This window comes from Carettochelys insculpta, chromosome 1, assembly GCF_033958435.1.
Source record: "Carettochelys insculpta isolate YL-2023 chromosome 1, ASM3395843v1, whole genome shotgun sequence".
Lineage (NCBI taxonomy): Eukaryota > Metazoa > Chordata > Testudines > Carettochelyidae > Carettochelys > Carettochelys insculpta.
In genome coordinates this window covers 287483003-287497285 of record NC_134137.1, presented here as the reverse complement: position 1 = coordinate 287497285, position 14283 = coordinate 287483003, and the positions used below count along the sequence as shown (strand labels likewise).

The 14283-nt window shown below is 55.2% G+C and overlaps 1 protein-coding gene across 1 annotated transcript in view; it reads right to left on the bottom strand.

Annotated features, from left to right (window-relative positions):
• Window positions 1-1069: 1069 nt before the first annotated feature.
• STRA8 (stimulated by retinoic acid 8) overlaps window positions 1070-14283 on the bottom strand; it is a 34307-nt gene continuing 21093 nt past the window's right edge. Inside the window, exon 6 of the mRNA XM_074983967.1 lies at window positions 1070-1302. Within this exon, the coding sequence (XP_074840068.1) occupies window positions 1228-1302 (75 nt within the window). The 3' untranslated portion in view covers window positions 1070-1227. The remainder of the gene's footprint in view (window positions 1303-14283) is intronic.

Sequence of the window (14283 nt, the reverse complement as noted above, 5' to 3'; positions counted from 1 at the left end):
CATTCCCAGCTCCTCCCCCCGTACACAACAACACTTTTTGTTTCCATATTTTTAAAAGGCTATTGAAAGACCAGAGAATGCAGAAAACAGGCACAAAAATGATAAAGATGGCTGGGAAAAAATGCCTTAACCTGAAGGACTGACCTCACCTGAATAGTAACAGAGAGGTAGCTGTGTTAGTCTGTAGTCCAACAAAACAAAACAGCAGAAATATAGCACCTTAAAGACTAACAAAATGATTTATTTGGTGATGAGTTTTTGTGGGCCTGTCCCATGAAAGCTCATCACCAAATAAATCATTTTGTTAGTCTTTAAAGTGCTATATTTCTGCTGTTTTGTTTTGTTGACCTCAATTGGTTCAATTTACCAAAAAGCAGCTTGAGAGGTGACTTGGTTGTAAGTACAGGGAGAAAGTCCCAAGTACTAAATGGTGGTTTACTCTTACAGAGGAAAGCATAACATAAACTAAGGGCTAGAAGCTGAAGCCAGAAAAATTCAAGTTAGAAATGAGGCGCAATATTTTAAGTGAAGTAAATAACAATGGAACAAACTACTTCAGGAAACAGTGGAGTCTCCATCATGTGAGGTTGTCATAGTGAGACTGGATGCCTTTCTAGAAGTTATGCCTCAGAGCCAAACACAAAAGATACTTCAGTCAAATATGATTACTAGACGCAATAAGGGGTAGGTGGGTGCTACGTAATGGCCTGTGATACACAAGAAGTCAGACTAAATAATCTAATGGTCCCTTCTGGACATAAATGCTCATGAATATGAGAGACAAAACTCATGGTCTTAACCCTTGCCCTTTTGTACATGATATGCTCTTGTGTATGTAATCTTTTGATTTTGGCACTGGTCTTTGCTTTGGTAAAACAAGACATCTGACAAAAACTCATTCCTGATGAAATGCAAAGTCCGCTTTACAGAAACAAAACCAAAAGCGCTAAACAAACACCAGTCAAACAAAAACAGATGCAATACACAATCTCATTTTTAAAACTTTATAAATATCTGCAACCTAGAAACATTTTAACATATAAATTATGTAACTGCCGCACAAAAGCACTGATGAGGGAATGTACAGTAAACAGTAACAAATCACTTCAACACAGGTGCTCCATCTGTGCCCTGAAGCAGCTCGCTGAAATGGGGGCAGCATCGCTGCCGAGCCCACGCGCGTCACACAAAGCTCTGTGATGCTTCAGTTAACGGCAACACCTGTGGTTACAAATCTTCATCATCAAAGGTCTCCGTGCACCGCAGCATCACGGTCTCATAGTCAAACGGGAGCGCCTTGTCCTGGAAAACAGAAAGCAAAGGCGGGGGAAGGAGGGAGTTGATTGTGGTTATTACAAAGCGGGAGATCTGGCACCTGTGCATTTGAGCAAAGCGAGCGTGAGCACTCCCACCCTGTCAGTCACCAACTGACACGTGCCAGCCGAAGTCAGCGTGTTGGTTGTTGGAGCTGAGCCAGTCTCCTTGTTACAACTAATTGCTGAGAAAGTGGGAGTCAGGCCTGGGCCAGCTGACATCACGTAGCGATTTGCCACTGAGCGCGAAGGTGCATGGTCAGCTCTCAGGTCCTTGATTTGTAGGGGGTGAGCACGTTGCCCAAGCTATTGCGGGCAAGATTCACAAAGGGCCTTACCGATTGTTGTGCTCAGGGTCATGCTGCCTAGCGCTTAGGTGCCTAGGGAATCACTGGAACAACACTGTGCTCCGCAAAGCCCTGTTAGGTGCCTGGGCTCCTATACGCTGACGGGAGAGACAGTCACCAGAGAATGAGATTCACAAAGCCAGTACGTGAGCTACCCAAGCAACACCCACGGGAGGGATGAGGCCTAAGCCCTGTCAAGGACAGGCACCTGCGTCTGGACTACACGCAGCTTTGCTACTGATCCACCAAGTGGTGGAGGACTGACTCTCAGTGCAAGACCCAAAACAAGGGAGGGTGGCATGGAACTGCTTCCTTGTGATCTTCAGTTTAGGGCATAGGGGACTCATCTGGGACGTGGGGAACCTCCACTGCACACCCGCCTCTGCCTGGGATTTGCACAGGGATCTATCACACCGCAGGCAAGTGCCCTGGTCACTAGCATATGGCACAGGGTGAGGTGGGGCTCCCTCGAGCTCTGCTGCTGAAGTTGTCCCATGTCATTTAAAGGCAACGCTTACGTAGTGATTGGACTAGAGGCTAGTGGTTGTGGTAGTCCCGGGAAAGGTGATAATTCCTGTTTAACCCCCGCTTCTTCCCTCAGGAGCCGGGGGGGCCATGAACTGTGTGTGTGGGGAAAGAGGCAGATGATGCCCAGAGTCTGGCTGAGTACCCTATCCCCAAGCTTATCTCCGCTGTCAATGTGCTCTTCTCCCCGCCTACGACAGGAGAAATCTGGTACGCTCTGGTCTGGCAACATCCAGGGTCAGGCAGGACCCCAGATGTTGCTGGACCAGAGAACCTGGCACCCTGGAGCAGGGGATAGCTGGGAGATGGGCTGGAACTCTGGTGATGGGGACCAGAAGTGGCCAAGAAGTGGTGGCCTGGCAGCGGCAGGGGAGCTGCAGTAGGGCTGGGAGCTGGAGCCATGGCAGCCATGGGAGGGCTGGACTCTGGGGCCAGGGAAGCCAGGGCAGTGGTAAGCTGCCAGCCGGGGGCAGAGGTGGAGCCAGCGACAGGCTGAAGGACCAGCAGCAGGGGACCACCTCTGGTCTGACAAATTCCCTCGCTTGGGAGCAGTCTGGTCCCAAGTGTGCAGGACAAGGGAGGTCCAACTTGTACCTGTTTTGTGTGTCCTTGCCTGAGGCCCCAGTCTAGCAGGGTTGCTCTGAAATTGCATTCCGGATTGAGTCCCTGCAGGAGTCTTAAGCTGTGTCTACACGTGCACGCTACTTCGAAGTAGCGGCACTAACTTCGAAATAGCGCCCGTCGTGGCTACACGCGTCGGGCGCTATTTCGAAGTTAACTTCGATGTTAGGCGGCGAGACGTCGAAGTCACTAACCCCATGAGGGGATAGGAATAGTGCCCTACTTCAACGTTCAACGTCGAAGTAGGGACAGTGTAGACAATCCGCGTCCCGCAACGTCGAAATTGCCGGGTCCTCCATGGCGGCCATCAGCTGGGGGGTTGAGAGACGCTCTCTCCAGCCCCTCAGCTCACTGGTGGCCGCGTGGAGCGGCCCCTTAAAGGTCCCCTCCCCCTCCCTGACTCTGCAGGAAGCTGAGGCAACGTGCAGGCTGCAGCCTGCACACGCGGGCAGCCTGCACAACCCTCAGGCACCCACCCAGCGGCGATGGCGAGCCAGGAGCCCCCCCAGCGCCCCCAGGGGACCCCCCGCAAGGGGAGCCAGGGCAGCCAGCCCAGCCAGAGGGCCAGCCAGTCTGGAAAGCGGCAGCGGGGCCCCTCCTGGACGGAGGCCGAGCTGCGGGACCTGCTGGGGCTCTGGAGCGAGGAGAAGGTGCTCCAGGTAATGGGGAGCAAGAGGCGGAACGCTGATGCATTCGCTCAGCTGGCCGATGGCCTGGCTGCCCGGGGTCACCCTGCCCGCACTCCTGATCATGTCAGGAGTAAGGTGAAGGAGCTGCGGCAGGGTTATGCCCGGGCCCGGGATGCGGCCAGCCGATCTGGGGCCGCCCCCGTCACTTGCCCCTTTTACAGGGAGCTCAGGGACATCCTGGGCTCCTGGCACACCTCCTCCCCTCCGGCCACCCTTGACACCTCGGCTGACGAGCCCCAGCAGGCCCTGCAGCTGGAGTCTGCCCCGGAGGCAAGCCCCGCACCCCGGGGGCCCCCCCAGAGGCCACCCCCAGGACATCGCGGCAGGAGGAGGAGGAGGAGGAGGAGGGGGGCTCCTCCTCCGCAGAATCCAGCCTGCAGATCCTCCTCCTGCCATCCCGGAGCCGCAGCAGGGCCTCCGACCCCCAGGGATCTCCGGACCGTGGGAGCAGACCCACAGGTAGGTATCCCTCTCTGGTGGACACCCCTGGGCTTGAGGGGCGGGGGTAATAGATGTGTGTCCAGGGCCCCCCACACGCTCACATGGCCATGGCCCCAAGGACACCAGGGCCATGGCCCTCACAGCACTGCAGCCATCAGCCCCTGCCCCCGCCCCCCCGACCCTGCATGACAGTGCCATGCCCCATCCCCAGGCCAGGGGGGAGCGGAACCTCGAGGGGCCCCCTGGCGGAGTGGGTGGGACACCCCGCAGCAGCAGCATGTGATGGAGTGGGGGGAGTGCCAAAGGGAGACTCAGGCTACATATGAGCAACAAGAGCCGAAGAGCTCCCAGGGCCAAAGGAGGATCCTGGCACTACAGCTGGCAGGTGACACCTCTGCCCTGAACAAACAGGAGGGAGGAGCCGAGCTGGCTTGGAATTGGGGGGCGAGGGCGGGGGCCACAGGTAGAGGCTAGGGGAAAGGAGAGCTGGTAGGCAGCCAGCCTGAGGAGGGGGAAAGCTGCATCCCAGAGGGGCCCCCCTTGGGGTCTTCTCCCCACGACGGGTTGGAAGGACTGTCTCTTCCGACAGCTGGTGCTGTCACTCCCGCCAGAAAGTGGCCATCTGTGGCCTAAGAAACCTCTCCTGCTCTCAGACCCTGCGGGGTGAAGTGAGAGTCGCTCCCACCAGGGGACAGGGTGCAGGGCAGGGGGACCCCTGAACCCCATCCATCACAGCAGCATCTCCCGGGGACGGGGATGGGGAACCTGCAGCACAGGGCGGGGGGGACAGAGGCCACGGCTCAGGGCCCACACTAACGCCTGTCTCCATTCTTCTTTCCCCCCTCCTCTCCTGTGTCCTGCACCTGCACCTGCACCATCAGAAGGACCGGAAGAGAGCGCCGGCGAGGCCTCAGTTGTCCCGGAGAGCCCTCCGGGACCATCGCTCCAGGGCAGCCCCTCGGCCGAGGAACGACCGGCCCCGCGGAGGGCTAGACGGCGGACCCCGCGCCTACTACTGCCGACGGCAACGGACTCCCAGCTGCTGGCCATCCTCCGCCGGCAGCTGGAGGTCTCGGAGCAGCACCTCCAGCTGCAGGAGCGGGCGCTGGCCTGGTGCCAGGAGGCATGGGAGGCCTATATGCAGACATTTAACCGGCTCGTGGACTACCTGGCCCCCCATGCCGCGCCGGCCGAGCCATCGCCCGCCCTGCCCGCTCCTGCAGCCCCACCACCAGCTGCTCCGGCTGTTGCCGGCCCGTCCGCCGTCGCCCCACCACCCACCCGCGAGGGCCAGAGCGCCGAGGGACCCCTGGAGCCACCTGAGACTCGCCGGCACTGATACCTTCCGGTCCAGCCCGCTCCCACCCAGCCGCGGACCAGACTGCAGGCGCGGCGGGGCTCCCGGCCGGGCACGCCCAGTGCCGGGCTATAGGGGCGAGGGGCCCGGGACGTGGTCCCCCCCCTTGTATATAGTTGGACCCTGTTTTTTTGGTGCCCCCGTTTGCCCCGTCCCCCCCATGTAAATAGTTCTCCCCTTTCTCCTCCCTGGTTTTCTTTTTATTATGTATGCCACACAGTTGTTTCTTTGGATTGTTTTATTTTTGTACATATTGCTTTGGTTGAACGTTTGTACTTAGTTTTCTGTTTGTGCTTCACATATTTATTTACACCCCAAAAAAAAGGTTCAGCCAGAAAAAAAAAAATTTACGTTCAGCCACAAGTTCGTGCTGTCATTTGTCCAGGACAAGTGGTGGGGGGGGCGGTGGGGTGCTCCATGGTGTGGGCGTTGGGGCAGGAGTGTGGGGGAGGAAGGGGCGGGCAGTAGGGGGCCTGGGCAGAGTTCACCCCGCGGCCTGTTGGTCGAAGTAGGCCCGCAGGGCCTCCCGGACCCGGGTCCCCTTGGGGTCCACCTGCCGACTGGGGGCAGCAGGTGGCTGCACGTGTGCCCTGCCGGCCTCCGCGGCCCAGCCCTGCAGAAAGGTCTCCCCCTTGCTCTCCACGAGGTTGTGCAGGGCGCAGCAGGCACCCACAATCTGGGGGATGTTGTTGGGGCCCACATCCAGGCGGGTCAGGAGACATCTCCAGCGTCCCTTGAGGCGGCCAAATGAGCGCTCCACCACCTGGCGCGCATGGTTCAGGCGCTCGTTGAAGCGCTCCTGGCTAGTGGAGAGATGGCCCGTGTAGGGGTGCATGAGCCACGGCCGGAGGGGGTATGCCGCATCTGCGATGACGCAGAAGGGCATGGTGGTGTCCCCCAGAGGGATCTCCCACTGGGGGATGTAGGTCCCCGCCTCCAGCCGGCGGCACAGGCCCGAGTTCCGAAAAACCTGGGCATCATGGGTGCTGCCAGGCCAGCCCACGTAAATGTCCTGGAAACGTCCCCGGCTGTCCACCAAGGCCTGCAGGACGACAGAATGGTAGCCCTTCCGATTGAGGTATCGTCCTCCACTGTGATGCGGGGCGCGGATGGGGATGTGAGTCCCATCCAGAGCCCCGAAGCAGTTGGGGAAGCCCAGGGTGGCAAAGGCGGCGACAGTGGCATGTGGGTCCCCCAGCCTCACGAGCCTGTGCAGGAGCATGGCGTTGATGGCACGCACGACCTGCAGAGAAAGCACATGGGACAGCTCCAATGAGGGGTGAGCAGGGTGTGCGTGGCTCTGCCCTGCCCTGCCCTGCCCTGCCCTGCTCTGGCCCCCCTGCTCTGCCCTGGCCCCCCTGCCCTGGCCTGCCCTGCCCTGCTCTGCCCTGCCCTGCCCTGGCCCCCCTGCTCTGCCCTGGCCCCCCTGCCCTGCTCTGGCCCCCCTGCCCTGCCCTGGCCTCCCCCTGCGGGTTCTCTTACCTCCATGAAGACAGCCCCGACGGTGGCCTTTCCGACACCGAACTGCTGCCCCACGGATCGGTAGCTGTCCAGAGTGGCCAGCTTCCAGGCAGCGATGCCAACCCGCTTCTCCACAGGGAGGACACGCTGCATGGCAGTGTCCCGGTGCCTGAGTGCGGGGGTGAGCCACTGGCACAGCTCCAGGAATGTCTGCCGGCTCATCCTGAAGTTCCTGAGCCAGTGGTCGTCGTCCCACTCCCCAAGCACCAGCCGCTCCCACCAGTCGGTGCTGGTGGGGTAGCTCCACAGCCGCCGGCGTGTGAGGCGGGGGGTGGAGCGGGGTGCTGCAGGGGTAGGGGTTGAGCCCTGCTGCCCTGGGGGCATCTCCTCCCCTGGGGCAAGGAGGTACTCAGCTGCCTCCCACATGGCATGGGCCAGGGCAAGCCCTGCTCCTGCCGGGAGGGCTGGGTGGACCTCTAGCTGCTGCTGCTGCTGCTGCTGCTGCTGCTGCTGCTGCTGGGGGTCCATGACTGCGGCGCCCGGGGTCTGTGTGCCTATGGCTCCTCAGACCGCGTGCTGTGCAGGCTGTGTGTATGTGGGAGGGGCCCTTTAAGGGAGCGGCTAGCTGTTGCCCCGGAAGCGCTAGTCCGCCCGTTGACCCTGTCTGCAGCTGTGCCTGGCATCCCTACTTCGATGTGTGCTACTTTGGCGTGTAGACGTTCCCTCGCTGCGCCTATTTCGATGTTGGGCTGAGCAACGTCGAAGTTGAACATCGACGTTGCCGGCCCTGGAGGACGTGTAGACGCTATTCATCGAAATAGGCTATTTCGATGTCGCAACATCGAAATAAGCTACTTTGATGTAGGCTTCACGTGTAGACGTAGCCTTAGGCAGCTAAAAGTCCATCTTCCCCTAGCTGCGAATTCCTCTGGAGGGTGGCTGTGCAGGCACCATGGTGAGGCAGCAGCACACGGGCAGCTGCCAGCTGCCCAGCGTGAGGCTGCAATGTGCATGCCCAGAGTGAAAATGCAGGTGTCGCCAGGGACAGCCAGCCCCCGAGTGAGGCTCTGTGGCTTGTGGTGGTGCCTGAAGTGAGACTAAGGAGCTTTGTGGATCCCACTGACCAACAGCCCGCCATCAGGACCCACTGCCCTTAAAGCAAGGGCAGGCTGTGTCCCTCTCTGGACAGACGTAAGGAAAGCGTCTCTCTTGGGAGCTCAGGGAAGCAGAGAAGAACACGCTGGATGCTCTCTCGGTGTATATCTACACTGCAGCGTAAGCCCAGGTGCTCTGGCATGTTAGCCCTTCGGCTTAGCATTCGTGAGCCTTGAAATGAGCGTCCACACTGACTGTAGGTTTAGAAGAGCTGGACTTGGTGGGTCTCCCATCTGTGCGCACCACTGCATCCCAGGCTTCCTAGCAACCTCCCCAGCTGTAGCTATTCTAACCCCGACTTCACGGTGCGCTGCATTTCTCACAGCTGCAGCAGGAGATGCTCAGGTACCAGAAATCAGGGATGCTCTGTGAGCTGGCATTATAGACTTACATGGACTCACGGGAGAGGGAGAACGGCACAAATGGCTGTATTTGTACAGCCATTTGGCCACAAATGAAGTATGGCTGCTGTACACTATCAGTGCATGTATGTTTTTGTCATGAATTGTTAACTGTGGATGAGATGACTGTTTATACAATGTGGATGTGGGACAATAGTGTGAATTGAACTGTGGATTTTCACTGTGATCTGAATAAATGTAGGGAGAAATCTGTGTTTGAACACAAAGTCTGAGTTGTACTTCATCAGTTCTTTATTTTATTCTTTGAATACACATTATGGGAGGTGACACAGTGATGGGAATACACCTTCTTAAATAAAAGTGTCTGTTGGTGAACGTGGCAGTGTTACTAAAAACACGGTTGTCAGGCAGGCCAGCTACCATTCAAACATTGTAATAGCTCAATGCGAAAACCGATGATAAAATAAAATGCATATCAGAAATACTGAATGGTGCAAAACAGTGAAATATGTGCAACAAGGTGAAACCCGCGCAAATTCTCTATTTCTGCTTGTTCCAGGCTGCCCACGATCCATTCCTTTGCTAGCTTGTTCGGTGCGCACTGGGTGACACTGCACAAGACTGGAGGACTGCAGGTGCGCGGAGGACCATGCAGGTGCATTTGCCCTGCCCAACCAGCGTTCAATCTTGGTTGCACAGGCCACCCAGCAACGGCACTATCCAACGCATTCTTGGTCCTCTGGACACGGTACTGTGGAGGGAACTCAGGCCCAAGTGTGGGTGAGACAGAAGCCTGGAGTCTTGCGGTCATCAGTGCAAGATGCCTCTTAAACAGATCTTTCTGCTGCACTCCTCCTCCTCCTCCTCAGTCCAGAGCCATTCCTGTTCCACAAACTGTGGGAATCCTCTCATTGTGCTTGGCACTCCGCTAGTGCCATTCTGTCTGCTGTGCATTCTTTTCCCTCTGGTGCGGTGTCTGCTCGTTGGCCATCATCAGTGCATCACAGAACTGCTGCCTCTTTCTGCACTTGGGACCATTCAACATCCCAGGTGCCTGCTGGACTGTGGCTGGGTTGCAGAGGTGGAATGGCCTGAAATCAGACATCAAACACAGAACAGCATTATCTCAGTACTTCAAAAAAGGTTCTGGAGGTGTCCTCAGAAAAAGTATCTGTGGTGTGGGAAGGCCAAAATTAATCCCTTTGTAAAATTCAGCTTCAAACTACTGCTAGTGTAACACCTTGGTTCCCAGAAGCTCCATGGACACACCGCAGTTCAGCCGTGTGAAAAGTGCGCCCACCCAGTGGTACCAAGTAATTTTAAAATGTTGTGCATGAAACAAATGCAGACCATTGTAGCTGGGTTGGGGGATGAACTGCAGGTTAGTATCTAAGGCAGGGATGGGTAAAATTTTTGGCTCAAGGGCCACATCAGGGAATGGAAATTGTACGGAGGTTCATGAAGGCTCATGCAGTTGGGGTTGGGGTGTGGGAGGAGGTGAGGGCTCTGGCTGGGGTTGTGGGCTCCGCAGTGGGACCAGAAATGAGCAGCTCAGAGGGTAGAGATGCCAGGCTGGGGAAGAGATTTGAGTGTGGGGAGGGGAAAAGGTGTGGGCTCCAGCTGGGGGTCTGGGGTGGGGCACGAGGTGATGGGTTTGGGGTACGGGAGTGTTCGCTGGGCTGGACCCAAAGGAGGGACAGGAGGCAGATTAGAACTAGGACAGGGGCTGGGGTGTAGGAGTGGGCAGAGGGATGCAGGCTCTGGGCTGAACTTTCCCCCCCTCAAGCAGCTCCTGGAAGCAGCAGCATGTTCCCCTCCTACTCAGCTCCTACAGAGGTGCAGCTGGGCGGTTCTGTGTGCTGCCCACCAGTCGCAGGCACCACCCCTGCAACTCCCATTGGCTGCGGTTTGGAGCTGACTGGGGGTGGGTGGGCAAAGTTTGGGATGGGGGCTGTGCATGGAATCCTCTAGCTGCCCCTGTGTGTAGGATGTGGCTGAAAGGGGGACATGCTGCTGCTTCTGGGAGCCATGTGGAGCTGGGCAAAGCCCTGACCCTGCGCTCCAGCAGGAGCTCGAGGGCCAGATTAAAATGACTGATGGGCTAGATGCAGCCTGCAGGCTGCAGCTTGCCCACCCTGCTCTAAAGCTTATCCGTCTTTAACAGCCCTGACGGGGTCTGACTGGCGAGTACACAGTCTAGTCCCATGGTGTCCAATATGTTCCCCACTCACCACATGTGGTGAACAGGACGCTGCATTGTGGCAAATACGGGGGGCGGCCAGTCCGTGGGTCTCGAGCCGCACGCAGCTCTTGGAGCACACATGGGGAATGCCGTCCACCCACTTCACACAGGCGTCCAGCCGCTTGGCGGGAGAAACACATGGTGGCAGCTCTGGTGAGTTGCTGGCATTGAATGAGAATAGGTGTGGGGAGGGGGCTGGGGCTGCCTGGCTCTGTGGAAGGGCATTCGGTTAAGAGTGGGGTGGGGCTGGTGGGTGCCTGGCTCTGGGGGAGGTGGGCGGCATTTATTTAGAGATGGGGGTCCAGAAGTGCGAATCACGTGGCAAATATGGAAAGACGACAACCACAAGTGTGGAGATCTCTGAATTCCTACTGGATACTGCTGGTGTAGTCCAGGCAGCACATGGCAAGTCAGCCGTGTGTGCCCCACCTTTTCAAGCTTATGGTGTCTGGTGGTCTCTATGAGTGGTGGCAAACAGTGTCCTACGAAGGAGGGCCTGGCAAATGTGAGTTCCCCCTACAGGAAAAGTTTGCAGTTATCTGCAAAAGAGAGTAGGTCAAAATTCATGTGGGGAATCAACAGGCTGCTGAATTAGAAGCCATGTGGATTACTGCCTCTTTCCAGTTTACGAGCCGTGCTGCTTGAATTACATCTACCTCTGGACAACATGCAAACACACATAATAATGGCAACTCTCAAAGGACTAAATGGTCAGTCCCCTTCCCTGGCAATTTGTTGACTACAGACAGCCACCAGCTGTATTTTGGGCACTGATTTCATCACCCTTGTGCACGCCCACATAGACTTTCCTGTTTAAAGGCAGATTATCAGGCTGTGTTGCAACTGATTTGCATGGTGTGATGCACTAAAAGGGAAGGCAACACACAGGCTGGTACTTTTTACCATCCTAGAATGTGTCTGTCAGAATGTGTGAGCACCTAGTTAAAAAACTAATTTTAAATGCTTGCTCAACTCTTGTTAGTGCTTCTCCACCTCCATTCGTAATTTCAGCTTGTGGCTGCAGGTGATGCCAAGATGCGGGGGAGCGCACTGCTTACAGGGGAACACTCTGCTCCCCCAGCTTGTCATAAAAATGGCATTGAGTCATCACCCAGCAATCCTTCCTTCAGGCATATTAACAACAGCAAACATAGAGCCAAACACTTACCAGGCTCTGGGGCGACATTCTGCCTCCTCTGCTTCCACTGCCAGTTCTGCAGCACCCGGCTCCTCTGAGAGGGTCGTCAAACAGCTCCTCGGAGTATGGACCCAGGATGTGCTACGTCTGCTTTGGAGGCAGAACCCCTTCAGGGACAGGTGGGATCCTCTCGTAACTTTGCTAGCTGGATCAGACACCTGCTGCCACCTCCCACCCCCTTGTGCTGAGGTGTGGGGGGTCAGAGGGCTGCCATCCCGTCTGGCCAGAGTATCAGGAATTACAGGGGGATTAGTACCCAGGCAAAGCCTTCCTTACAGGAACAGGATGATGGCAAGTTCCCAGAGCTGAGCATCTCATCCCTGGCTTTCCGGTAGTCACTCATCAGCCTTTAGATCCACTCCCTGGATGGGTCACCAGTCCGCTGAATCCCAACACTACTTATTGCTTGGTACATATGGTCATTTCTGGTCTTCTTACTGGGATGGATCATCTTGTTCGTTTTACACCACCCAGCCACCAGAAGCTTACTGTGGGCCTATGACCAGGTCGTAGCACACTTGACAAAGGATTTCAGTTTAGTGGTCACAGGCTGTGCAGGAGATGGTTCATGGTCTTTGTACTTCAGCAATCAGAATAAAATGGAGGTGTTAAATGCTGAGCAGCAGAGCTGGCATTGGGGATGGCTCCCATTTCCTGGCAGTCAACCAGCTCATCCTGGGAAGGAAGGTTAGGAACGCAGGGCTGTGGGCAGCACTGGTGGACTCTCAGGATGTGAGTTTGGCAGACAGGAGCCCAAACTGCATTCATGCTGCAAAATGGTGTGATTTAGATAGGCCTTGGGGCCCACCGCTCTTAGGCCTTAGGGAGTCGCTCTTGCTGGCCCGAGTCAGATACATTTCTGGCAGACAGACGGGAGGTATGGCCTGTGCATCAGCTTGCACTACAATGGAGCCACACCCAGTCTTTCCTATCACACCAGTGCAAGATTCAGTAGACTGGGGAGTTGCGGAGGGGGATATTTAAAGGCAACTTGGTCATGCAGATGTATTTTCAAAAGTAACTTAAGTATTTATGTTCCCAAATCCCATTTATTTTCAATGTGACTTAGGCTCTTACTGGGTAGATGCTGAAAGATATCTAGGCACCTACATGGCTTTCTAGTGAACTTCCAAAAGCACCTAAGCAGGTCAGGGACCTGAAACAGCAATGTTCACTTACTACGGTTTTGAAAATTCTAGCCCAGGGTTAAAATAACATTATTATTTGGTCAGCTACACATTATACAGCCTGGTGTCAGTTACATCCGTCACCCGACCTTTGTTGTACGCCATGGACTTTAAGGAAACTAGCTCATCCATTCTGGGTGTTTTATGCCATTAACATTGCCCAATTTCCTGAGTTAACCGAGTGCTTGCAGGAACGTCTATGACAGGGCCTGGGTGGAGAGTCTGTGGATGCTGGGATGCGGAGCTGTCTCTGCTCTCAGACCAAGAATCTTGCAGGTTGTATTTTGCCTTGCAGGCGCTGTGCTGCAGTTATCTAAATCAAAGCAGATACCATGGGAAACTCACCTGTTTATATTCATTATAAAGGGATTTCTCCTTGGTTTCCCCTCTAATTATCTCTCAACTGACAACCTGATATTTCTGAGGAATGAAAGTGCCCAGCCCTTTGGTTTTATCTCGAAGGTTGTGCCAACTGTATCATGAACCACCTCAGCCAATGGACTGCAGGTTAACCCACAGCCTCCTCTGGTTCTACAAATCTTTTTGTCTTTCTCACTTTGGTTCTCTCTTCATGGCGTAAAATGTCTCACCACCGCTTCCCTCCCTCCACAGCCAGATGGATGAGAGAGCCTGGGGTCAGCAATGAAAAGGCAAGAAGAGCCATTTCTTTCCAATTTGGTAAAAAACCGCAATAATTCAAGGGCTGCAATGCATGTGGATACCAGACAGTCCTTAATTAATAATGTCAAACCACACTTGCGGTAGCCCCTATTTTAAGGTCAGCACACACGCATATCTCACAATGCACTGAACATATTAAATGGGGAGTTATCCAACATTTTGCTATTTAAATAGGAGGTTGTTCAGTTTTGGGCTTTTAGATGTTCAGTGACATATCGAAAATCATCAGGAGGGTTTTTTTTTTTTAAAAAAAAATCTTCCAATTATAGCATCAGGAGCCACAAAGAAGTCTTTAAAGAGCTGCATGTGGCTGTGGAGCTGAAAGTTGCAGTCCCGAGATAGACTCATGACTACAATCATTCACACTCTAGTAGCACCGTGTTGAGGAAAGGAAAGAGAGAGCCCATTGTGACAACCGGGTGCATGCAGATACAAATGCTGCCATTCTTTACACTCCCACATGCTCAATGTGAAAAAGAAAACACATATATTGATTGTACCTATTTCTTCTTCCCTCTCCTTCCTCACCTTTTATATCACGGAAAATCACACGACAGAACCTAGGAAGCAGAAGTAGCTGCAACTCTTCGATGTTGACCACAAGCAAACAGGATTGGCTTAGGACTTCCTTGGGCTCCCACGTCCCAGGCAAGCTCTGCAGCTCGGGACTTGACCCAGTCTCCCATGAGGAGGGAGAAGCGACC